Below are 26,986 nucleotides of genomic sequence, written 5' to 3' on the forward strand. Positions count from 1 at the left end.
CACCCCCAAACCCCCACCCCCCGACGTCATATAGGAATTCATCGAAACAAAAATTAAATTATAATACCACGTACACCTACAGCTCATGGAATGGAATGGAATGGAATCCTCTCATACTCTCACACTCATTTTCAGTTTCGCACGCTCTTATTTTTTATTCATTTTTTAATTTAATTTATTGTTACTATAGTATAAAATTATTACTACAAAAATAGATAAAATTAAATGGGATAAATTAAGAAAGAATAAAGACCAAATTAAATGGGATAGAGATAATATAATAGTATAATTTAAAAACATTTAACTACTACGATTTTCTAATTCAATTAATATTTCTAATTATTTTTTATATTTATATTTTATTTTTAATTAATAATTATTTATTATGATTAATTAATTCAAAATTATGGTATATAATTTTTTTTAAATCAATTTTTAATTATAAATGTTAATTAGGACAATAATATTTTTTTAATAGTAAATAACCATCAAATAATAAATTTTAAAATAAGTTACAGTTAAATATAATAAATTGGGAGATTGAGGATCTCATCTACTGATCTACACAAACATATGGTTTTGGTAAATTAGATCCTACAACTCTATACATTGCCACCATTCAAAAATTATCATTAGGGAAGGTTGAATTTGTTGAAGTAAGGTGTTTGAAAGTTTTTCACAGGGGGAGGGGGGAGCCCTCGAATCAATTTTTTTTTAGCATTATGTACAGTTTATTTTTATGTCGCATTCCATGAATTCAACAGCAAGTACAATAAAAGCATATAAAGACCGACCTCCAATATGTTATTTTTTAAAATTGTTTCATCTTTAGCCCCGAAACCCAGTCAATTCGATGGGCCACTAGGCGGGCTTCTTAGGTCCGATTTTTTTGGGCCTTTATTTTGTCATACCCAACCGACCCCACCCTAAGTTCAGAGCGACCTATCGGGTCAGGCCAATTTTGACGGCTCTAGTCAACTCTCTATCCCTTATATCTCTCATTTTTTTTCTTCCTCCAACTCTCTCTCTCTCCATTTTGTTGTTACATTTCTTTCTCTAAGATTGCTCCAGTGATGGCGCTAGAGATGAATACCATCGTCTTTGCCTCGCCACCCAGGCAACCATTAAGTTCTACAAACGTGCAAGATTGTCTTAAAATTTTATCGGATTATATAGAAAAATCTTAAAGTCTTATACTAGATTCGGTAGAAAAATCGTTGCAGATGATCTAAGATTTTCTTAATAGTATTCTCCCGTCCACGAAAAATGGGATACAATTATTATTTTTGGCATCCACGAACAAATGACACTTTTCCTTTTAGTACATGGTCTCACATGTGTTCCTTATCTTTCATCCTTATAAATATATTTTTATTTAAAAAAAAAAAAAACACCTCTAATTCAATTCTAACCACCCATTAGACCATTTCTCCACTAAATCTAAAACATCATTTATTTTATTAAAACATGTGTTCAGACGATATGTTCCATTTTTCGTGGAGAGATGGAGTAATAATTTTAACATATATTCAAATATTATTGATCAATTTATCGTATGTGATTTATATGTTATTGTAAAAGAACATGGGTTTAATTAGTGGACACTTAAAATAGCGGTTGTGATTTCATAAATTTAGAAAAAAAAATTAATAATAAGATATGATCAAAATTTTAAATTATATTTCATATATGATTTGAAGACTACTAAATAGAAATAAGATTTACTCAATGTGCATCTTAAACAGCCGGCCGTTGAGCCACTCCTAATTCGTCATCCAAAATTAAGATAATATGTGTGCGTGTGTTGATCTAACGATAAGTGGTTAATGTTCAAAGTTTGAGGTTCTGAGTTCGAGTCCATCGTCATTCGATTTTTAAATTTTTTTATTTATTCGTGTAATTTATTAAAAAAAAAGATAATAATGAATCGAGAATTATATGTCCTATGAGTTGTACTTCATTACTTCTACATGATCATCATTTATTAAGATTTCCACACCACCCACACGCTGTGAGCATCGTTAGACTTGATGCACATAGGATCATCTATCCCACTATATATTTTGTATGTACCATCGTGTACCACTCTTAATTTATTATAATTTTTAATTATATTTTCTTCAATTTTAATTTATTATGCTTTAATATTATAAAAAGATAATTAACAAGAGTTTACTCATTCAATTAGGGTTTATAATTATTTTTTATATTTATTTGAATTAATAATTGATTATTTGGGTTCATTAATTCAAAGTTAGGGTATATAATTTTTTAAAATTTTAATTTTTAGTTATAAATATTAAAAAATTATAAAATAAATAAATTAAGAGTGGTACACACAAAATAGTGGGACAGAAGATCCCATTTGAACTTTATGATAGCAAAGTGTAGGTTAGCTTCATTTAAATTATCGTGAAATATTTTTTCCATTTTATTTTGTTTATAGGGTTCGCCATGTAAAAAATAGGATGTGATCCATAATAACTTTACACTCATTAGATAAATGGTGTTACTCATTTTATATTCTTAACATTTTTTTCATGATCTTTCGTGCTTATAAAATTTATGTTATTATGAGTGAATTTTTTATCATTTTTTTGCATAATTTTCGTGCTTAGAAAAATTATGTCATTATAAGTGAGTAAGAGAGATTATTATCTATACGCTTATGTTATATTGTTATGGCATAAGTCAAACTCCCATTTAAATTCAAACTTGTATGCAGTGTGTAATATATGCCGAGATAAGAAGGAAAAATAAAATCTAAACTAAATTCTACGAAACGAAGAGTGACTTTTTAACCACTCATAAGAATTTTATAAATGTTACGTCTGGAATGCCGAGCGAATTTCATCTACCAATATTTATCAACGTTTATACACTCGTAATATTGATCCATAAAGAAAATTTTCAAATAAATATATCTTTTTTTAATTTGTTTACAGTTTACCTACCAATAATTAGGAGTCCCTATGAGATCTTAGCCATCAAACATTCAAGCTTACATCGAATTATGTTAAATATGTGACTATCGAAAACAAATTTGAATAGGTATATACGTTTGAGTTGTTTTTTTTCCAAATTTAATTATTTGTCAGTCAAATTTTTTGAAATTTGTCAAATATCAACATCACTTGATACCTGGAATCTAGACGCACAAGTGCGGCATTAGATTCCAATTTATTTTTAGTTTAAAATTTGCTTTTTTAAGTTGGAATTGGAGTCTCATGCCAAGCTACCTCACACCTGTCACGTATATATTATACATAAGGGAATAAATTTATCATTTTAATAGATTTCTTTATTTTAATGCATTAATCCCCTTTTCCAGTTGTTGGTGGTTGATGTCATATTTCGGAATAGAACATACATATAATTATATTATATGAGTTCGTCCTATTAATGAGATTATATTACTCCCTCCGTCCTATCTTTTTTTTAACACAAATAACTTTTTAGTAAAAAATGACACGAATTTTTTTAAAAAATTATTAAGTATATTGATTAAGCTTATAAGCTCATTCAATAATTATATTATATGAGTTCATTCGATTACTGAGATTATATTATTCTCTCCGTCCTTATTTTTTTGTAGTGCAAATAACTTCTTAATAGAGGATGACACGAATTTTAAAATAAAATTATTAAGTGAATTGGGTGAGCTTATAAGTCCATCCATTTAAAGTATTTAACAAAATAAGCTCCTAAAGAGCTTATAAGCAATAAAATTAAGTTCTAAAAGCTTATAACCTCCGGAAAAAAAAAATAAGTTCCTCTACCCAACTTATTTCCTCATTTTCTTATAAGAAACGCTCATTTTACAAAAATAACTCAACTATTATTTTTTATTTTCATAAAATATCATTCTAATTTCATTTTATTTTTTTTTTCGATTTTCTTTCCCTAACAAAAATTTTCTCTCTAACTAAATTTTTTTCTTTTTAACTTATAAACTCAATTATCCAAACACTTTGATAACTTATAAGATCTTAAAAAATTATATCTTATAAGCTAAGCTCCAAGAGTTTATAAGCTCTTTAAAAATAGCTTAGTCAAACACCCTCTAAGACTTATTAACTATTATTAATTCTACGGGGCATTATTCCAAGACTAAGAGGGTGTTTGGCTAAGCTTATTTTAAAGAGCTTATAAGCTCTTGGAGCTTATAAGATGTTTCAAGAGCTTATAAGATGTAGTTTTCTAAGAGCTTATAAGTTGTCAAAGTGTTTGGATAATTCATGAGCTTATAAGATGTTTCAAGAGCGTTTCTTGTCAGAATGATATTTAATGAAAATAAAAAATAATAGTTGAGTTATTTTTGTAAAATGAGCGTTTCTTATAAGAAAATGAGGAAATAAGTTGGGGGTAGAGGAACTTATTTTTTTGGGAGCTTAAATTTGGAGCTTATAAGCTGTGTAGAAGCTTATTTTGTCAAACACTTTGAAGGAACTTATAAGCTCCTGAACAACTTATAAGCTGTTTTGAGGAGCTTATAAGCTCAGCCAAACACCCTCTAAGTCAAGGATCAAGTCTATCCAATCAAGCAATATATCATAACTTATCATGAGATTAAATGTTATCGCTAGTGAGACCTAATTAACTCAAATAACAAAGTTGAGGCATCCAAAGACATGAAAATGATTGCATAAGTCAATACATAGTGTTGCATAAAATACAGTATAATATTGCATAAATTTTTTACCCGAGTTCGAATCCTGAAGGGAGCGAAAATTTTATCTAATTAATTGAATTTCGTTATGCAATCATTACAGGCAGCTCATCCAAATTACAAGCATTTTATACAACATATATACTGACTTATGCAATCATTTTTTATTCTCACCATATTTGTTCATTCTCATTTGATCTTCACCTTATATATATATATATGGCCGCTCCAATGAGACCCCCTAATTTTTGTGTTATCTAGGGCACGATTTGGTGCGTTTATTTCGTCAATCCTATGATTGATATTGTATCTGAAGGGAGATTTTTTTTTCTCGCAAGGTTCGAATCCTGGAGGGAGCAGAATATTTTAAATTTTGTTCTTCATCAGTATATACTGCATTGTTCGTTAGTATATACTGCTTAATTTGTTCATTAGTATATATGTCTTGTTCATTACCAATTTTTAAAAATTTATTTTTCATCAGTATATACATTTTGTTCGTTAGATATACGTCTTGTTCATTAGTATTACTCCCTCCGTCCACGAAAAAGTGCCCCATTTGGGTGCCGGCACGGGTACTAAGAAAGCTGATAAAGTTGTTTTGAGTGGGGTAAAAATTACAATAGGGGTAGTTCTAATGACAATGATTAGTTTGTTAATATTTTCTTATCTTTTAGTTGTTGAGAGTTTAAATAATCCTACTCTTTATTGAGTTCGATTTTAATGTTAAAAGACTAGTATTTAATTTTTATGCCTATTTTAATTCTTGTGTTTTTTTTAACATATTCATTCTTGTTTTTTTTATGCTTATTTTTAATGTTAAAGACTATTTAATTTTTATTTTATTGTATAATTGTAGAGAAATCAATTGATTAGTTGGCACTAATATATAAAAATAAAATTAAATTTACTTTAATTTGTCAAAATATAAATATAAAAATTATTATCCACACCTATATTATGTGTGGTTTAAAAAAAATTAATAGAGGTGCACACCAAATATAAAAATAAACTTCATTAAATAAAATAAAACTTAAAAAATAATTACCGCCATATAATAAATATTACTCCACAAATAAATTTTCTGCTACACATTTTAAATGTCATAACTAATTGAAAGTTTCAAATTGTTTCACCTACACATTTTTCAAAATATGTGTGGATAAAACATCAATTAAGATTTGCATAAATAATTAATTAAAACCAAAATATAAATGTAGCTAAAAATATTTTCCCAAGTTTCTTACATGTCAAGAATAAATAACGATAAAAAATTATTACCCACACATGGATAATTTAGAATTATGCGTGGTTAATAACTTTTATTAATTTGCCACGTTGGCGCAATAAATTTAAAAATAAATTTTATTATACATAAATAAAACTTAAAAATAACCGTAAAATAATAAATGTCACGAAAATATTTTTGCCACACATTTTAAATGTCAATAACTAATGAATTTTTTTTGTGTGAATTACCTACACATTTTGAAATTATGTTTGGTTGATCTACCACACATTATTATGTGTGGGTAATTATGTGTGGGTAAAAACTCAATTTCTTGTAGTGCGGAACTCACACGTGAATTGAAGTTAATTTTCAGAACATATTTATTATTCCATTAAGCTAATCAACAAACACACATAGCCCAAAAGCCATTAAATCGGGATGTAGATACAATTGGAGATACAATTTGGAGGATTTGTGTGTATTTCTTCTACTTGTTTGAGTTCAGAGAAAGAGTAATTTAATTTTGGAGGAAATGGGATTGATTAGGTGTGGGAGAGTTGGTTTCATAGTTTTAATTAGTGAGTTAATTGTGTGGGTTAATTGCATAAATTAAATAAAAGTGTGGATTTATTAATAACATAAGTTGTAAATAAATTGAAAAGTAAAGGGCATAAATGTACAAAAAGGTAAACAGGGCACTTTTTCGTGGACAAAAAAAAGGGGTAAGTATGGCACTTTTTCGTGGACAGATGGAGTATATGTCTTATTCATTATCTTCAGTGTTACACGAAAAATAGGGGGTCTCACTGGAGCGCGCCCCTATATATATATATATGTACATCCAATCGAACATCACCTGTATTTGTACCGTATATCACTTTCATATAATGCTAATATGTTTGTCCGATGTATTATTTTTATATTAAATAATAGAAAATCCGGAGTAATCTATTTTAATGGTGTACTCCTTCGCGCACCAAATGATTTGATTTGTTAATGACTTTGACTAAAAGTTGAAGCACTGGGCCTAGTAAATTTTTAATGGCTAGTTGAGTAAGATACCAATGAATAATCAAAATCTTAGATTTTAAATTCAAAATATTAAATCATAAAAATCAACGTTTTTTCGGAATTAGGAATGGCAATAATGATTAAAAATGCACAATATATAATCAAAAAGCTATTTGAGTCAAATAAAAAATATGAATATACATGAACTATTTTGTAAGAATCAATCTTTTCTTTATTTAGATATATATTATATTATGAAACCGAATATACGAATTAGTGGACGAATGAAGTACAATATATTAATCAATCTACTTTCAAGTAACAAATCAAACTAGTAGTATAAATTAGACAAAATAACTAATGAACAAATGAAAATATAACTCACACGATGTCGAGTTTAATAATTTTTTGTAAAAGTAATATTTTAATGTCTCAATTTATCGCTTAGACTAGGTGAACTCCTCGACAGTAATAAAAAAGTTGTTTAGTGTACGTGAGTAATAAAAAATACTTCTTCTGTCCCATAAAAATATGCATAGTTTGGGACGGCATGAGTTTTAAGAAATTCTGTAAAATATTATAGTGTGAGTGGAGAATCCCACATTGATGATTGTGATGTTTAGTGGATAATTATTACTATAAATGGGTTATGCATGTTTTTATGGAACATATGAAAAGAAAAATTATGCATGTTTTTATGGAACGTGGGAGTATAGTATTTGTTACGTGATTTTGAAGCAATTAGTGTTTAAATTATTTGTTACAAGGGGACATAAAGGAAAACGTCCAAGTTAAAATCGAATGTTTGTGCTGATTTGTTAGTTTTCGACAAAAGCTGTTTGATTAATACGAGGTTTCTCATTGTGAATTTGTGATCTTAGTTTTCATTAAAGGGACGTGAGCTTGGCAATCTAAGTCCCAAGACTATGTAAAATTTAAAATATAATTAATAAGTTGGAGTTTTCACTTTCAACTGCAAATCCAAATTTGAAAACAACGACCAACAAAGTTGACCCATATATGGTACGTACCAAACAAGTGTTATTTGTTCTACTGCCTCGATATTAGATTTTGTTATATTCTACAATATTATTCGTGAAAATATAATGAGAGTATTTATTAAGTATGATAAAAATAGATAGAAATGATTTGTTCCACTGCCTCGATATTGTATTTTGTTATGTTCTACAATATAATTGGTGTATATACAATATATGAGAGTTTTTTTTTAAAAAAGTCAGAAAATATAATAAAAGCGAGTACAACGGGTACTTGAACCCTTATATCAAAGTATTTACAAAGGTTCATCCGAATTAAGACGGCAAACAAGCAAAAGGGTTAGAGCACTAATCGTGAACCGAGTAAATAAACGAAGAGAAGAAAAAAGATCGAAGCCACTTCCATTAATGGATTTTGATTCCTTCAACAATTTTATCCACATCCTATGAACCTCCCTTGAAGATAGCATCATTTCTAGCTCTTCAAATGCTTCAACAAACCATTGCCAAGTAATATTCAAAAATTTCTTTGAACTCTTTCGCTTTCGAAGACAAACAAATATTGTTTGAAATGATTCCTAAGAATATTGCAGCCTACCGCTTCAATCTCAAGCCAACTGAAACACTTTCGCCAAATATAATACGATAGGCTACAAGAGCACATAAGATGATCAATACATGAGAGTATTTATGTGGTTTGTGGATATCAGATGAAACGACACTCTAATTCACTAAAAAGGGTCGTGATCATCACTAAGTACTAAGTAAAATATATATGTTATGTTTTATTAAGTAGTAATATAAACTTTTGCTTTCAAAGGGATATTCAAGTGGTGTAGACTTTAATATGTAAATAGTTAAATTATAATTAAGGGTTAAGGTGCAGATAGGCCCCTCAAGTGAAGGCTCTTAGAGCGTTTCAGTCCTCTTACTAACTGTGTGTGCAAATTGGCCCCCGAACTCAAAAAAACGATTCAGATCGCCCCCTCTGACTTAACACCGTTATGGGCCGTTAGTCAGAGGGGGCGAAATGCACCATTTTTTTGGAGTTCATGGGCTAATCTGCACATTTTTCCTTTTTGGAGTTCGGGGGCTAATCTGCACACCGTTCATTAAAAAAAATTCACATCTCATCTTCTCCGACTAACTTTTCCGGCGTCAATCGCCGTCAGATGAGGAAAATCACGAAATCAAGTTCCCAAGCCCCAAATCGGGAATTCCAAATCGGCGTCATTGCTCCCAAAAATCACATAATCGAAATGGAAACTTGAATTCTCCCTCGAACGTCACCGCCCCCAATTGCAGAATCACCCCCAACGAATCGAACTTCGCCTCGCCGTAGACGGTGATCGTGACCCCAATCGAGAAAAGCTCTAACTTCGCCGGATTTGAGAGAAAGAGGCGACTCCTTATCGAGAAAAGCTAGGTGACTCCTCATCGAGAAAAGCCAGGCGGTGGGTTCACCGGATATTGCGGCGGCGATTTCCGACGGAATGGGAGAATTAGGGCTCGTCCTTGACGCTAAGCGTGTGCAGTCGAGCGAGCTCCGAGGTTTAGGGCCCAAGAGAGAAAGAAAGGGGCGGCGCCCTCCGCCGGCCTCGCCGGAGCTTGAATCAGCGACAACGACGATCAAATTTTGAGCGAGAGAGATGATTAATTAAAAAGTTAAAAGGTGCAGATTAGCCCCTGAACTCCGAAAAAACGGTGCAGATCGCCCCCTTGACTAACGGCCCATAACGGTGTTAAGTCAGAGGGGCCGATCTGCATCGTTTTTTTGAGTTCGGGGGCCAATTTGCACACACAGTTAGTAAGGGGACTGAAACGCTCTAAGGGCCTCCACTTGAGGGGCCTATCTGCACCTTAACCCTATAATTAAAATCTCACCGCTCGTCATCGCTCAATCAAAAAAAAAAGTAGTATGAACTTTGTATTTGAAAATAAATGCCTAAATGGTCTCTAAGCCCAGTATATATCCTCACCATATTTTATACTCCTAGATAACTCGATGAAAAATATTTGCTTCGAAATTTAAAGGAGTTGGAAGAATACTTATTTCTAGTTATACATTCTTGAGATTTGCGTCTAGCTAGATTAAACGAACAAAAGAATATGTGGCCGCTTTCTAGATGCTCTATAAGCTACTCTGACCTAATGATATATTTTAAAGGGAAAAAATTTAAAAGGCCCACTTTTATTAAATTGTAATGAAAAATGTTCATTTTTATAAAATTATTATATTTATGTTCATATTGACTAAATTATCCTTTAATGTCTCAAAAAATATATTTGTAAGACAAAAATAATATGTTGTCAGAAAAGTGACAATCTATTTTTCTTGTAGCAAATTAAAATTTTCAATAAAAAAAAAATAGTTGCCGCTTGGAAAAGTATTTTTCCGACAACAGAGACTATTTATTCTTACATTTTTCTTATATATTTGTATTTGTGTCATAAAAAGTGTAAGACTTTACACAAAAATTGATGCAAAACCATCAACATCCAAAGACAATTTCAACTCTTCACTTTAATTTATGCATAAGATCAAATTTTCTATAAAAATAAATATTTTTAATTAGAAGTTATAAATATGAGCATTTACCTATTAACCCTAACTTAAATCACAAATATTTTGCATGCATCTATAAATAGAAATCGTCAGTTACAACTTGCAATCGACATTAATTAATATATTTCCAAAACATAGGTGGCATTATACGCTAATGTTAGTTACGGGTCTTTTTTAAGTGAAATATTAAATCTATTTCTTTTAAGAACCAAGTAAAATATTAAATCCAATTCAGTACTCATCTTTAATTCACGAGATTTAAAACTAAAGCTGGAAATGGAAACGCAAAAAAAATAAAATAAATAATAATAATAATAATAATAATAATAATAAGAATAATAATAATAATAATAATAATAATAATAATAATAATAATAATAATAATAATAATAATAATAATAATAATAATAATAATAAAATAAATAAAAAGAACACTAAATTCAAAAAAAATCCTCACCAGGGTGATGATGTGAATGCTCGAGTATTTGATTATTGTCACAAACTCCTGTGTAACTAATTAGGAATCAATTCATTTAGTCGCCTTTTCAATTTTTCTAAGGCCACTTTCAATTGTAGTAGTATTTTATTTTATTGTTTTCTAAATTTAGGGTGTTGATTTTCTGCATGAGATTTTTTAAAAAAGTGACATAACACATAGGTTGTAATTGTTGCCTCTAAATTTTATGTTGTCTGATATAGTGCGTGCTTGTGCGTGTGTATTATTGCTTGACTTTTTTATTGATGAGTTTTTCCTACTCATCTAAACTAATTGCTCTTTGTTGTTAATTGATAATTAATTCAAGCCAACAAAAAAAAATGTTTCATGCCAACAACTCCTACCTTTTAATATCCCTGGATGAATTGCTCAAAGACCAATTTTAATTGTATATGTGGAAAGATTATATGTTCACAAAGTATGCACTTAATTAAAAATAAATATTTAAAGATACATACAAGCCAATTTGCAACAATCCCAATTTACTTTACCAAGGTACGCTACTCCAATTCTGTTTATTGTTTACATGCATGTGCATGTCATGTGTATGCACCAAACTAAATTAATTTATGTTTTAGAAATTAGATATATAACGATTTAATTTTCTGAACTTTTTATGAGAAGACCTCATATAACTCACATTATACTAGACCCCGCCACAAACTGAAGCAACGGTCACAAACAGGGCCGACCAGAGCCCGGGCAACGGCCCGGCAGCCCAGGCCCCCAAAATTTGAGGGCCAAAATTTTTAAATATATCCCATTAGTTATATATTTTATTAGAGCAAAAAAAATATTTGATTTATTGATTTTCAATCGAACATAATTTATTGTTAAATACCATTAAGTTATCAACTATTTAGGTAGATAAGATCTCATCTCCTTTAACGTATCTTTTGAAAAAACAAAAAAAACTCTTCTTCTTCTCCAAATCGTTGGCCAGTTTCTCAAAAAATAAGAATGGAGAAGGTGGTCTCTTGAATTTACTTTTCTAAATTATTTTGGAACTCCCCAAAAACATTCACCAAAACTTAAAATTGAAAACGTATTAGAGATCGTCAATGTCCCAAAAAAGATTGAATGGTTTGACAATATTATGTATCGAAAAAGAGATTTTAAATAATATAGATTTGAACAATGTTATAGATGATTTTGTAAGGTAAAAAATTAGATACATTTTTTTATAAATAATGGACATTTTTTCTTTTCAATATATTAAAAAAGATAATATATTAAGGATCTATTTTTATAATTTCACCCAGAGCCTCACTTTTATCGGGACCGACTCATAAATATCAAATTAATTAAATACTTAACCGTCAATAATTTGTATATTGTATGGGACATAGAATGTGGCTAGCTAAGGAGCTTTTCCTCATTTCCTCTCTATATTACTCTACCCCTCCCTTATTAGTGTATACTGCATGGGACATAGAATGTGGCTAGCTAGGGAGCTTTTCCTCATTTTCTCTCTCTATTACTCTATCTCTCACTTAGTAGTGGAATGAAAAACGTCTTATTAACTGAATTATATTTCATTATTAAAATATAATTATAAAATTATCATATAATAAATTTACTTCGTCAAAAGAATGTAGCAAAAAAATTATTTTTTATGGTCTCGAGTTCGAATCTTATTGGTAGCAAAAAAATTATTTTTCGCAATTCATACATTTACACAACGAATTCATATGTGTTCTACACAAATTCATACATTTTAGGTAATTCGTATTTTATATGTTAAAAAGTGTTTATACCGTAGTCATCTCCTATATATATACATATAAATCTAGAAATAAGTTGTTTGTAATACACAAATAGTGTATTCAATTAATATGGTGAAATTTTCGCCCTCTCCAGGATTCGAACTCATGTATAAACGACTATTCATGCATTATTAGCGACTTATTCGTAGATTTCTACTGGCTTATTTATTGTTTTCCTTTTACATGATAAATTTGAATAAATTCGTATTAGCAATAGGATTTGAATATCTTAAATTCCAGATTTATTTTCATTTTTCATCACATTTGGTCATTCTCACTGGATCCATTCTCTTTCTCTATATATATAATGACATTTGCACACATGCAATTCACGATAAACTTTTTTATATTTCTTTACATATATATATAATATATAATATCAACATATATAAAATAATATCAACTTAATTATCATATAAAAGTTATAAATAAAATACAAAATATAATTTTAACTGAATATAGAAAACTAAAAAGTATAAAAATTTAATAAAAACTACTATCACGAAAAAGCAAATACAAAAAAATAAGTTAAAAGAAAAAAAAATGAAATTGAAAATAAAAATAAAAATAAAAATGGATTTTAAAATAGATTTATTCCAAAAAAAAAGGAGAGATGAGAGGGAATTTTCTTGACTTTTAATTTTTAAATAAATAGTATAAGTTTTACATTTTAAATCCAACATTTACACAAGATATATCAAATTAAAGCTCTTGGTGTGATCTTTGATTTGATATGCATATCAATATTTTATAATTAGCAAATTTCATAATTTTAGAAAATAAATAAAAAGAAAAATAAGAAGATAAAAAAAGAAAAAAGAAAATATAAAGTGAATATAATTTACAAATAAATCTTCAATTTTATTATAATAACAAAATTATCACTCAATTTTAAAATTGATTTGAAATTGAAAGTTGTGCTTTTAATTTAATTATTAGGGCTCGTTTTGGTTCAAGTGATTCAAATGTATAATATGTCTATGACACCCTAATATCTTGTTTGGTAAGAAATAATACAAAACACGCGACATTTTATAAATCAAAAGGCGAAAAATATTATACTGGGTTGGGGGATTCAGTACCTCTGAAAGTGGTTTACGTAATATAAACCATAATTATTATTAACTTTATATAATCTTAATACATCACCCCGAACAACATATTATATTTTACAGACATTTTAATGCATTCTATCAGACATGATATTAATATGACATATAGTGAAAGACATTTTAGTCAAACATATCACACTTATCTCATAACGCGTAAAGAATGATTGAACCATTTTTAATTATTCGATCATAATATTTATAGTGAATGCATCACTATGATGGATGAATGTATCATATGTATTTGACTTTTATAATAAATATTTTTTTTAGTGTAACTTATTTCATGATGAATTTAGTGACTTTATAAAAAAATTCAATTTTTTTAGTGCAGTACTAACACATTGTACTCACAATCACACGATGTATGATCATGTATACATATTCAATGATATTAATTCTGATCTGATTTGTTCGAGTCTTGGAGATGTATTTGACCACTCTACCACATAGGATTGAAAACCGTCACGATTCCATTTCAAAGAAGGCAAAATTCTGAAAGATTCTTAAGCTAGTTGGAAATTGTGTGAAATATCATTGAAAATCCCAACATAATCCTCAATCTAATCAATTTGTGCTTCTCCACTAGCAAGGGGAAAGATTCAAAGATTCACCTCACATGGTGAATCTTTAATAATATTCCAACGTTTAGATATGATTTGGCATATACAATTCTTTTAATGTACAATAGCACATCGTCAAGGTTACAACCTATGACAATATAATTGAGTGGTTGAGATTTACGTATATAGATCAAAAATGACAAACTACAGTTGTATTAAGGTAGTCACAAGATTGCTAGATACTGAGATCTTTTCAAGGATATCTGGGAATATGCAAAAAAGATTCATGACACATAGAATCCTTTATAAAATACAAAGGGGCTAATTGATTTCAAAAAAAGGAAATGAATGTGAGTTGTATTATGAGATAGGAGAGATAGTATGATTTTGGGGATGACAAGTCTTATTGTGACCTTTTCGACTTTAAGAGATTTATTCGATAATAAGTCTATATGATTCGAAATCAAATAACTTATTTGTAGCTGGTTATTACAGACATAGTGTTCCAGATATATAGAATTGGGTCCACCTAAATCTTAATGTTAATAGTGTCCTTGTTTTTTTTTTTTTGATCAGTAAAGTAAAACTTTTATTGAAAGAAAAGGGATCAAGGCATCAGGAATGCCAATCAAAACAATAAAACAAGTTTGAAGTCTTTGGAACACCAAGAAGTAAAAGGAATTCCTAACTCCACTATTTTGTAGGCCTCGTTCCAACTCCAAAGTCTCCCCTTAATCTGTAATACAAGTCTATCAATATCCCAAGCCTTGTCCTGAAAACGACTACCATTCCTGCTTTCCCAGAGCAACCACACTGTTCCAACCCACAAAGCTTTAAGCAGTCTTCTTTCTCTCTTCTTTTTTCCAGCCGCAATGAAAGAAATGAAGTGTTGAAAGATACCTCTCGGATTTGCCGTTTTGATGTCGAGCCATTGAAAGATCTGGTCCCACACCGCCGCTGCTTTCGGACAATGGAGGAATAGGTGTTCCGTCGTTTCCTCACTAGAAACACATGCATTGCACCATCTCTCCTCCACGCTGATCTGGACATTTCTTCTATTCAAATTATCACATGTTGCCAATCTGTTTCTAAGACATCTCCATGCCGTCACCTTGGCTTTATTTGGTGTTGGGGCCTTCCAAACCTTTGCCATCTCCGAAGGTAAAACTTGTTGCTCCATTCTTATTTTTGCCACAATTTCATATGCCGACTTGATTGTGAAGCATCCATCTGGTGTCGCCTTCCAGTTCCATCCGTCTGTTAATAGTGTCCTTGTAGTTGTTGGTAAATTAAAAGATGAACATAATGAGTTTTTTACAGTACTGCTTTTTTTTTTTTTTGTAGATTCCAACATAATCCATATGACTAGACGTTACATAGTGATCCTTAAATTTAATCATGATGATATTTTGGGGTTATTGTTTCATGAAGTGTTGGAATGTTTTTAGGGAGGTATTGATTAATTATTGTACCTCCTCCCTCAACTAACTTATGGAAGATTTCACTATGAAAAGAGTTTATGCCTCGTCGCAAGGAAAAAAAAAGGGTAAGAAAGTATTAGTGAGGGTAAGAAAGTATTAGTGAATCGAATAGGTTGAGAATTGAGATATTGGATCAAGTTTGTGGAAGCCTATGTAGATTAAATGGGCTTTAAGATGAATTTTGGTTTAATACTGGTTTGTGGTCTTACAGAAGAAAGGTAAGGTCCCCTTGTCATAATTATTTTTTCCCATACATATTTATTATTTTGAACCATAATCCATGAATTATTAATAATTATAGTTAAATATACTAACTATGACAAAATTAACAAAAATGTCATAAAATTGAGGTGGATATTCGGATGCTTACGCGGAACTTCAACTCGTTTTTTACGGAAAGGCGTGGATTAAAATAATGCTCTTTTAATTCACGTCATTAAAAAAAATTAAAATAAACAAAAATATTTATGATTTAAGGGAAATTAACCTTGCTCAACTATTTATTCTCGTAGTTGTTGTGTGTGTGATTATAAATCTATGAAGGCTCGAAGTTATGGTTATGTTTTATATATTTTCGAAATGGGTTAGGGATTGGCAATAACTAATAAGCTCTACCTTGGATCAATTTCTTTTTTTATTTGTGAAGTGAATGGGATTGTTGATCTATCAAGAAAGGTGAATAATGTCAAAATTTATACACAAAAATTTGGATACAATCGGGTGTACTGTGTAATCGGGTTGACCGCATTCAGACCATGACCCGTATCCTGACCCAAATTTTGTAAATAACACTATTCGATTATACAAATGACATTATAATTAACACTATTTTGGTTATATAAATGACATTGTAATATTTTAAAATGTTATAGTGTCATTTTCAATCTTATAGTGTCATTTACAATCTTATAATATCAATTACAGGAAGTGTCATTTATATTTATTAATAGTGTCAATTATATATCGTGTCATTTATACGCAGTGTTATTTGTATAACATAATATTGTCAATTACACACAGTGTCATTTGTATATAACCGAATAGTGTCATTTACACGATTTGGGTCATGATGCGAATTTGGATCAGAAATCAGTCCGATTGTATCCAACATCACCTCATATTTATATACGGAATTTTTTTGTAATTTGGACTACTCATTTAGATGCAACGAAGATAAGTATTAAATAAGTATCAATAAAATTCATTGTATCGTCATAAAATTATATGGATTTCAACATGTGGCTTGTAGATATAGGAGAATGACTCTTGACATAGATTGCTTCAAAGATCACAAGTTTCATCTCAAAAGTAATTTAATTTCACCAATACATTATACTGATGCAGTTATATAGTCTTACATGCTAGTATTTTACAGGGAGTGAACTATCAAACATTGGATTCACCCAAATTAACTAGGAAGAGACAATGCTCTCATGTACTATGATCAATTTTTCTTCTTTGAAAAAGCAAATAAATTGGGCCAAATGATGAATGTTGAGTTAGAATATAAAACGATAACTTTTCCACATCAATTTTAACACGCCCATTGACAATTTTGCCCTTTATCATATTCTTCTTTATCGACTACAGTCATCAGCTCACTTCTTCCTTAAACCCCAGCTAACCGCCACCCGCCACTGCCCCCGGCCCCGCCCTCGCCGGCCGCCGCGGCATACTCCGCCGTGATTTTAAAATTGGAGGTAAGATACTTACTGTTGTATGCAGAACTATATTATCCATTTACTCTTTCTGCTCGGAAATTGCAATCGCATTAAGCTAGCTCTTCTTTTGATGTGTTTTCACTATACAGTTTATTGGTGTCAAGTAAGCAAGTTCATTGCCTTGTATATATTTTTAATTCGAATACTAAATCTTAAAATTTAAAACTAGTTATCTAAGTAAATTGAGGGCAGAAGCCTCAAGCCAGAATTCATTCACGCACCGCACACACAGACCTTCAAATTGGGAGCCATGACCTCACGCCCGACGCCCCCATTCGCCACTCGGCCGCGCCGCCCCCAGCTGATGCTCGCCGTTGCCCGCCAACAACACAGCAGTTTCAACCCGCCAACAGTTCTCGGTCTCCGCTGCGCCGCACCGCACCGTCGCCACTGCCGAATTAATTTTTTGATTGCTCTTTCTATAAGTTTGTGTGCCTTTTGGTTCATCTTTTGCTATTGTCATTTGTGAGGTTTAATTTTGCTTGATCATTGATGTTTGTACCTAAATGTGATTATTGGGATAGCTGCTGGGACTGAAAATTGATGCGTTCTTGCTGTGGGTTTCCGGTTTCCTCTTTATAAATTTTGTTATCATTATATCAAAATTGTCATGCTGCGCACCAGGTGTTTGCTGAATTGTTGTGCTCATCATCATTTTTTTTTATTTTTTTTTTAAGATTTAAACTGACAATAAAAGTTAGAAACGTTTTTTTCTTTTAAATGTATTTCAGTTAACCGAGGACCAAACCGAAATAACTGATTCTTTATTCGGTTAAACGAATACCCGCCTCGATTATTACATTTTGGTGAATTTTGGGTTCAGGTAACCGTAAATTTCAGTATGCCGTTTGACAGCCCTACAATTGTCATAATTACTTAATGGAAATAATAAAAAATAAATAGAATCATTTAAAATAGTAGTAATAGAATAGATGACTTCTAGAGAGAATAGATTGCGATTTTTGGTAAAAAATTCTTTTGGGTCCAAGTTAGCTTTGCTTGCATGAAATATGAATGACTTATCCAAAAAGTAATTCAAGAATGTTGTAGTTAAAGAACTTTTGCATTTTTCTGAATTAATGAGAAGAGATGTGTTGCAGATATTCTACAGAGGAAATAAAATGAAAACATCTTGTGCATATGCACGATGTACCTCTTTCACGAGACGGAAGGAACTTCTTTCCTCTTCATGTTCACTGTCGGCGGCCCAGTTTACCGCAGTACCCCAACATAATGTATTTCTTGCTCTTCCTGCTAGTAGGAAGCTGTGGCAACATATGCTGCTGCCTGCAGTAGCAGTGGCAAAGAAGGATGTTAGAGGGAGTGTCAATCAGGAGGATGACACGGAGCCCAGTACAAGCGAGGGTAGTAGTGGAAAGTTTGCCAAAGGGTCAGGGACTACAGCAAGAGGGCGCCGTTTATTGAAAATTCGGGAGGAAAAGCGGAAACGTGATCAGGAGCGTCTCCACAAATATCCTGCTTGGGCAAAGTAATTTTTTTGCTGGTGCTGTTCGTACTTTTCTGCTTGCATGTATAGGTTCAGATATAAATTCCTTTTTCCTTGCATCGATTGTTGTGCAGGGTATTGGAAGATGCCTGTAGAAATGATTCCGAGCTTAGAGCTGTTCTTGGAGATAGTATTGGTAACCCTGACCTCATGAGAAAGAGAGTGAGTTAGTGCTTGTTCAATTGATTTCAATTTTTTTGAATGATTTTGCAAAATACATGTTGAAGGAACACTGTGCTTACCTCTTAATTCTTAGTTGGTCTGGAAGATTCCATCTCCCTTTTAATTGCCCCTTGTATTTGGAATAAAGTTTTCAATCTATGCCAAATTACAGTGTCCATCAAAATTCTTATAGTTCATTTGATATTACTTGTTACATAATCCTTATTATTACTCATGACCCATCTAACTATGATACAACTGGTTCTGACTGAAAGAATGTTTTGTTTTAGGTATATGATACTCAATAGTTATTAACTTAAAGATTAAATTAGGTAGCTTAAGAAAAATTGTAGGTTTCCTTGGTAAATTAGTAAATTACTGAATGACGCCTGGTCATGAAGGGGGATCAACTTCCATATAGGAGTTGTCGAATTAGTTTAAGGGTGCAATAGAATTTTTAGCCCTTCCCAATCTATTGAAAAGGGATTCACTGAATTGAGCTATCGAGTTGGCTGCATATTTACTGGGTCTGGCCTAGGGCTGGCAAATTATGCATTCGGGTCGTTATCGGCCTAGACGATAAGGTCAAACACGAACACGATCCATTATGAATCTGCTCGACACGAACACGACTCAGACACGCCACAAACACGACATGAACACGATTCAATTCGTGTTGACACGGCACTATAACGAAACGATCCGATAAGAACCTGAATTGTTAGTAAATATACTAAATAAGAAGTTAACGGTGCTGACAGTGTGTAAAAGAAAGTCTCAACTCAAACAAACCCTAACTATAAAATATGAATTAAAATAATTATTTCATAAAAATAATAATTATTATAACAGGCAATATGAACCCGACACGAAATTATCGTGTCGACATGATAAGGACACAAACACGATACGGCTTGACATTAACCCATTAATTTCATGCGTGTTTGTATCGTGCTTTCGTGTTGTATCCAAAATTGTCAAAATTGTCAGCCCTTACCTACACTACATGCATTAGTTTTCCGGTGAGCAATATTGAAGTGCATATCTTACAAGATGCACAAGATCATGTTCTTTACGTGTTTTCGCGATAACTGTCATTTTAATCATTGCTTCGCGCAAAATTATAATGTATTAAAGTTATTATGATTTAACTTTACCTTCTTTTTTTTCCCCTATATCTGATAGGTTGAAGAAAGGGTTCGAACGAGGGGGAGAAATATCACAAAATCTAAATCCGGCTCTGTCCTTGCATTCAAAGTTAGCTTTAGAGAGTAATGCAATTTATACTTTTGGATGCTTCTCTCTCTCCCTCTGTGTGTGTATGTATTTTACTAGAAATATTTAATTGACGGAAAACTTGAGAATATTTAATTGAAAGTTTTCATATGGTTAAATGTGGCAATCCATGTCTTTTTCTGATTGTTTCTCTTGCTTCATCCAGTATCATTTTTTGCGGAATAGGCAATGATAGCATAAATGCATAATCAAAGCTGCTGACAATTGTTCCTTCACATTTTTATTTTTTCTTACCAAGCTGATTCTTAACGAGAGTTCTCTGCGGACTCTTTGGGCCTTTCATCATTTTGTGATGTTTTCTTTGCTCGTACTCCATGGTGATATTTCATATAAGATATACTCCATGTGATCTCTCAACTCAGCATGTTATTACTTCAATTATTCTTTCTTTTTTCTGAAATATGCTTTTTCGGCTGTATAATGAGTAGAATTTCTTTCATAGCTGAAAAGTGTTTCTAATCACTAGGCACAACGTTTTTTTGGGTCTTATCTGTAAAGATAAGAAGACAATTCTTACTCGTGCTTGTGCATAAAAAGATTATTTTCAAGCCTCGATATTCTCCTAGTTTGAATTGGTAATGCATATAACGCTTCTAATAGATTTTGTTGTCGTGATTTCAGTTTTAATCCTCTTGATTCATACATATGGTTTGAGTTATATGGATCCCCTTCTGATCGAGATGTTGACCTTCTTGGCAGTGTACGTAGATTCTCTGTCTTTGCTTCCTCTTATAACAAGTTATTGTTGAGCTATTTTGAAGCTCGAACCTATTATTCATTTTTTTCTTGTTATTCTTAGTAGGGAATGAGCTGTGTCCTTTAATAAATTTATATGTCACAGGTGATTCAATCATGGTATGTGATGGGCCGTTTAGGTGCGTTTAACACAGCCAACTTACAGGTTCGTCCTTCTTTCAACTCAAATTTTTTATTGCACAGTATATTTCAGCTATCTTTTTTCACTTTCCAATAGCAAAATTTGTTTAACATGTACCCTAAAATGACATTGTTTGCCATGAAACGACATAGATATATATTTGAAAAAATTGTGGATGTAATTGCAAAAATTAGGTGGTGTTGTAAATTGCAAATTTGTGCAAAGATCTGTGTTATTTCCAGCAATTGACCCTCTAGTTAATTTTCTCAAATAAAACTGGTCGTTCATTTTGCAATTAGTCATTACTCCTTGGGCTCAATGCCCTTTTAAGATCTCAAATTTGCTCCTCAACGATGCAGTTAGCAAACTCATCGATGGAGCATGACCCTCTCTATGACGCTGACAAGGGGTTCAAGGTGATGCCTTCATCGTTTCATGATATAAGCGACGTTGAATTCCAAGACAATTGGGGCAGGGTCTGGTACGGGATTCCTGATCGCCATTTTATTAGCTGTATGTATTTCTCATCAGTTTTCAGTTCCATGTGTCTCATCCTCATACGACATCTATGTGTCTTGACAGGGTGGACCTTGGCACGGCTGATATCTTTTCAATCGACGTGCTTCTTAACTGCTTGACCGTATTGAGCTCAGAGTAAGTCTTGGTTGTTCTCATACGACATCGGGTGATATAGTTGAAACTGATGAGCCTGTGTCTCTTTGTGTAGATATTTGGGCATACAACAGGTGGTTTTTGGGGGCCGGAGACTCGGGGACTGGGAAGAAGGGATGACGAGCACTGAGTTTGGGTATAAATCCTTCAAAATATGAATGATTTTTTCTGCTACGAAGTAAGGCTGATGTTTTATTTCGATAGTGAGCAGAGGTTTTCATCTTCTTGTTAAAACCATTGTTGTTGTTCGAGTTGAATGTGATGATCTCTTTTCTATCTTTCTCTAACTCAAACATATTTCCTAAATCATATCATCAATTCACTGTAAATTTATGTGAAATTTTACAAATTGCTTGGAAGTATCTGAATTGTCTGCATGCTTTTTTTTTGGTTTTTTGTTTAGAATCTTTTATTAAAAAGGATGTCCAATTTAGGCAAAGGAAACAATTTCTTTCTGTTTCCTAAAGGTGGGCTTGCTTAAACAAAGGGTTGTGGTCATGTCTAATCTAGGTCTGGCCCCAGTAGGCTGTCTCTTTTGTGATCCAAAATGATCTTTTTGCTTTTATTTTTTTGAAATATGGTGATAAGGAATAATCTACCATTAATTATCCCCATTTGAGATCTAGGACATGGAAACTTTTATAGATTATGCATTTGTTGATATTATTATTCCATTTTGTTGACTAGAGTGTCTAATAAGCAACATAAATAAATGATATTCCCCTCAGAAAACGCGCACACACACACTCATACAAACGATAAGAATGTATTTTTGTTTGTTTGTATTCGTTAATATGGTGATACCGAATAATCTACTATTAATGACTACAATTTCTTCTTTTTGTTTGTTTGTTTGTTTTGTATTTTTGTGTTTTTGTTTTTAGCGTGAAAACTCACATAGCTTCGAATCAATCGAGAGTCTAAAAATTCTAGTTCCCTAGCAGGTTATCACGACATAGCTGTTTTCTCTTGGCGCTACGTACTTTTTCCATGTGAAGAAAAATTCCTTATTTTGAATCACAGATAATTATACATTTTAAATTATATCTCTTGATTTACTAATACAAATAAACAGTATATACGTTTATAATATTAGCAACGTTCATTGAACAGAAGTAGACAATAAAATTTGAGGTCTTGATTCATTAATACTAGTAATAAGTTTTGTGTGAGTAATGTAACATCGAGTAGCTAGGAATATGATAAAGATAAATATATATATATATAAGATGCATAAAATTAAGAATCGTCGAACACATGGAAAATGAAAAAAATGAAGTGATACAACACAACACAAGGTAATAAAAGGTCAAAGAGGAGTAGTGGATTGTGCAGCCATGGCAAGTTCAAATTGCTGCAAAGACATTGAAGGAAATGAAAGAATTTCGGTAGCTTTGAGAACGGAGTTATTAACGCTCGTGGATCCATCTAACCCTATGTGCGTCACGTGCTTCACGTCTGTTGGAAACCCTATTTCCATCTCCTCTTCCATCTGCCCCATTTCTTCCTTGTAAACTACTCATCACAAACTTAAACTCATCAATTACAAATAAATTTATAAAACTCTCAACTGCCTAAATATGGCCGTATTTGTTTCTCCAATAAATATCACTTTCCAATTCGAGTTTTTTTTTTGAGTACTTTCAATAATGACACATTTTCTAATGTAGGAGGGGCCCGTGGTGGCAACATAAAATATGCGTAGAAATTATACTCGAATAAATTAATATGATTAATTGCTTTTTTGAAGATTTTCTACTGTCAACGCGACTTTTCAGTAGAAAAAAGTGGGTACATTCAAGATTTGAAACGAAGGAATCAATTTATTAGGTACTAAGCTATCATTATCAAAAGCATTAAACATAATTTGTAAACATGCATACTTTAGGGCCGAATTTGTAAAACATAATTTCTATCCCCGAAAATTGTGAATTTATTACTATATTATTACGAAAATTGTGATTTTCTTTATTTGAAAATGACTCCACAAACTTCTCATTTAATTTCACTATTTTTCAAAAAAAAATATGAGATTTAATCTCCATTTAAACACAATTATCACACTTTTTCTTAAAATATGTGTCATGTCTATTGAATCACAATTTTTAGGGAGTACTAATGTAAGGGGAAAAAAAGTTACAACAGTGACACGCTAGTGAATAATATTTTCACACCACTACCTATTAATTCAACATTCGAGAGAAAATGAAAAGGAGATGTAAGAGAAAATTATCCAAGCTACCCAGAATTATTATTTTTATACAAATAGTGAAAAAATAATAAAAACTCATTTTAGAGTAGATGCACCCTTCGTTTAATATGTGTGAATATTGATTCTTCCAAAATGAACAAATAGATAACAAAGCACGTCGGGCGCTCCCTCTCCGATTAATAAGTCGGATTAATGTGTGCGAGTGTGCGTGAATTGTAGCTCTGACAAAACAGAAATTTATATGTATAATTAATTAAATATCGAAAGACTTAGGTACTTGCATAGGATAGGAGCATTTATTAGGTTCGTGTTGTGTTTGTTGGGTTTGGTATCATGGTTCCCAAAAACGAATAATTTACTAACGACAAATTATAGGCCACGAGTTTTGCTAAACTTTCACCAACTCGCCCAAACTCACTTATGGATGAATTTCAAGAATATTCGACACCTAACTAATTTAACTCTCAAATTGCCACCTATACCTATTAATCCTAGCTACGTGTCTGTATACTCTACTAAATTACTTACATAATTCTATGAACCTACAGATTTTGCTTTTTTTTTAATTATAACTCAATTAAATTCTGATAAAAACTTTCCGAGGAAAAAATTATAAGAATTTTCCCTAAGAATTAAAATGTGATATTTCTTCAAAAAATTTAAAATTAAAATGTGACATTAAATTAAAATATGTGAAATAGGAAAATTTTGAATTTAGGAGAGGGTAAAACTTACCGAAGAATTGAGAGAAACTCTTGACGCATCTGATTAATCTGTGTAGCCCTTCAGATAATGTCGCTTTTGAAATTGTCTGATTTTTAATATTATTCATTTTCAAGTTCTCCTCGCCACTCTTAATTCCTCCTGCAAAACAAACAACCAAATGGTTTAATAAAAAATAAATGAATTGATGAGAAAATTACTTGAATGAAATTTTCATGACACAATTTGATAATATGACACGTTAATTTAGTGGATAAGCAGTAACAAAATGCCATGTAAATATGTAGTAATTAACTTTCACGACTTCTACCCCTAAAAAAAAATAAAAAATAAAAAATATCACGTTTTCTTCAGAAACAGGGACGTATATATTATACGTGAGTTTCTGGGTGTGAGAGAGACAATGTGATTTTTATTTTATAAATAAGCAATTAATTTCATCAAATATACTAAGTTGCAATAAGCATCAATAATTAAATATGTGAATATTACATAACGAGAAAAATCTACATTCACGTCGATAAGTGCAACCTGATTATTTCTATAATTTATAAGTTTCTTAAAAAAAATGTATATTAATTAAGTAATTCCACTACATCCGCAGAAAGCTTGAGAGAGAGAGAGAGAGAGCATACTGGTTTTGGATTGTTTAGGAGAGGTGGTGGTGGCGGCGGCGGAGACGGCGAGAGCAACGCTTGACTCAGAATCACAGCGGATGGAGAAAGGAATGAGCACAAATCTACCTCTCATTATCATTAACTTCCTAAATATGAGATTTATATGTGGATGAAATGAAATCTCTACTGCAGCAAAATCCGGTTCTAATAGTGAGCTAGATTAATAGGTTGCTATATGTGTGCGTGTGCGTGATGAAGAAGATAAAATGATTTCATTTGTGGAAATTAAATCACATGAAATTAAAGGATGAGGTTTGGGAGGCTGCATTATTATGGTGTTAAGTGGGTTGGATGAAGTAGTTAGAGAGTTAATCTGTACAACTCAACCTACTGTTTGCTGATTTCATTTGTCGAATTATTTATTTTTGACCCCACCATTAACCTACTTTCTATCATTTCTCCTAATGCTTTCCTTATTCAGTTTTTTCCCTCTTCATTTTAGTATATTTATGCTGGGGTGGGACCACCCTCTCTTCAATGCTAAGTCTCTCTCTCTCTCGTCCAATAGTGTTGCATGGCTTCGTGTCGCTAAGAAGTGTAAAGCAAGGAAGATTGGAATTGAACGTGGTTGATTTGTTTTATGCATTGAATTTGATGTGCTTCAAATAGAAAGCCCAGAGCAACTGCTAATACATTCAAACTACTCTTGTTACAAATAATTATTGGATTTCGAGTCCAAATCAGACACATTATAGTAATTAGTATTAGATAAATTATTTTAAGGTGCCATAATTTTTAATTGTGTACGTTATAATCAAAGGTGTGTCCAGTCTCCTATATATAGCTAGCTAGCATGAGATGAAATTGCAAAAAGATTTTTCACTTTCACAAACATTATCTTCTTGTAGTGGCAGATTTATCTACTCTTGGAATGAAGGACCATCCTACATTTTGGTCGATCCTTTCATCGAATTTAAGAAATTTGATGGTACAAACAATCATTGCATATTAATTATTGCTTTGATAATAAAGCAAAAAGCAAGCTGTTATTGAATCATCTATCAGTACAGATTATTAGCAGGCAAATTGACATAGTGTGATTTGAAAAAATGAGAAAAAATATAAAAAAAAAGAAAAAAAAAGTTTAATAGGCTACAAAACTGACTGTACTTCAATAAGCACTTTCAAAAAGTGCTCAGACACAGTAATTATCTTTTTAAATTCCATAAATCGTGTCTTTAGCAATTGATGATTATTTGAGCATGTACATCAAACTATTATTTTTCATGTTCATTTACTTAAGAGTCAA

At 31.5% G+C, this 26,986-nt stretch overlaps 2 protein-coding genes across 2 annotated transcripts; one reads left to right on the forward strand and one right to left on the reverse strand.

Moving 5' to 3' along the window:
* The first annotated feature begins 18,416 nt into the window (after positions 1 to 18,416).
* Positions 18,417 to 22,487, forward strand: LOC130997954 (uncharacterized). The gene is made up of 9 exons (XM_057923392.1): positions 18,417 to 18,434; positions 18,712 to 19,100; positions 19,193 to 19,280; positions 20,466 to 20,551; positions 21,198 to 21,276; positions 21,418 to 21,477; positions 21,813 to 21,934; positions 22,036 to 22,107; positions 22,181 to 22,487. Exons 2-9 carry the CDS (start codon positions 18,733 to 18,735, stop codon positions 22,281 to 22,283), a joined length of 978 nt encoding a protein of 325 aa, XP_057779375.1. The 5' UTR covers positions 18,417 to 18,434; positions 18,712 to 18,732; the 3' UTR covers positions 22,284 to 22,487.
* Positions 22,488 to 23,325: 838 nt separating this feature from the next.
* LOC130997963 (CRIB domain-containing protein RIC4-like) lies at positions 23,326 to 26,135 on the reverse strand. The gene is made up of 3 exons (XM_057923402.1): positions 25,696 to 26,135; positions 25,073 to 25,201; positions 23,326 to 23,640 (listed from the first exon to the last, which is right to left on the reverse strand). The coding sequence occupies exons 1-3, from the start codon at positions 25,814 to 25,816 to the stop codon at positions 23,435 to 23,437; spliced, it is 456 nt and encodes a 151-aa protein (XP_057779385.1). The 5' UTR covers positions 25,817 to 26,135; the 3' UTR covers positions 23,326 to 23,434.
* Between the last annotated feature and the right edge of the window lie 851 nt (positions 26,136 to 26,986).

Source organism: Salvia miltiorrhiza, chromosome 1, assembly GCF_028751815.1.
Source record: "Salvia miltiorrhiza cultivar Shanhuang (shh) chromosome 1, IMPLAD_Smil_shh, whole genome shotgun sequence".
Lineage (NCBI taxonomy): Eukaryota > Viridiplantae > Streptophyta > Magnoliopsida > Lamiales > Lamiaceae > Salvia > Salvia miltiorrhiza.

Bases quoted from the DNA above. Each gene is read 5' to 3' on its own strand.
- LOC130997954 (XM_057923392.1), top strand. From the start codon at position 18,733: ATGAAAACATCTTGTGCATATGCACGATGTACCTCTTTCACGAGACGG. The intron at 20,552-21,197 runs GTAATGCAATTT...TCGTGATTTCAG, and splicing joins TTCAAAGTTAGCTTTAGAGA to TTTTAATCCTCTTGATTCAT. The intron at 21,277-21,417 runs GTACGTAGATTC...TATATGTCACAG, and splicing joins ATGTTGACCTTCTTGGCAGT to GTGATTCAATCATGGTATGT.
- LOC130997963 (XM_057923402.1), bottom strand. From the start codon at position 25,816: ATGATAATGAGAGGTAGATTTGTGCTCATTCCTTTCTCCATCCGCTGT. The intron at 25,202-25,695 runs GTATGCTCTCTC...TTTGTTTTGCAG, and splicing joins TCCTAAACAATCCAAAACCA to GAGGAATTAAGAGTGGCGAG. The intron at 23,641-25,072 runs GTAAGTTTTACC...TGTGATGAGTAG, and splicing joins GAGTTTCTCTCAATTCTTCG to TTTACAAGGAAGAAATGGGG.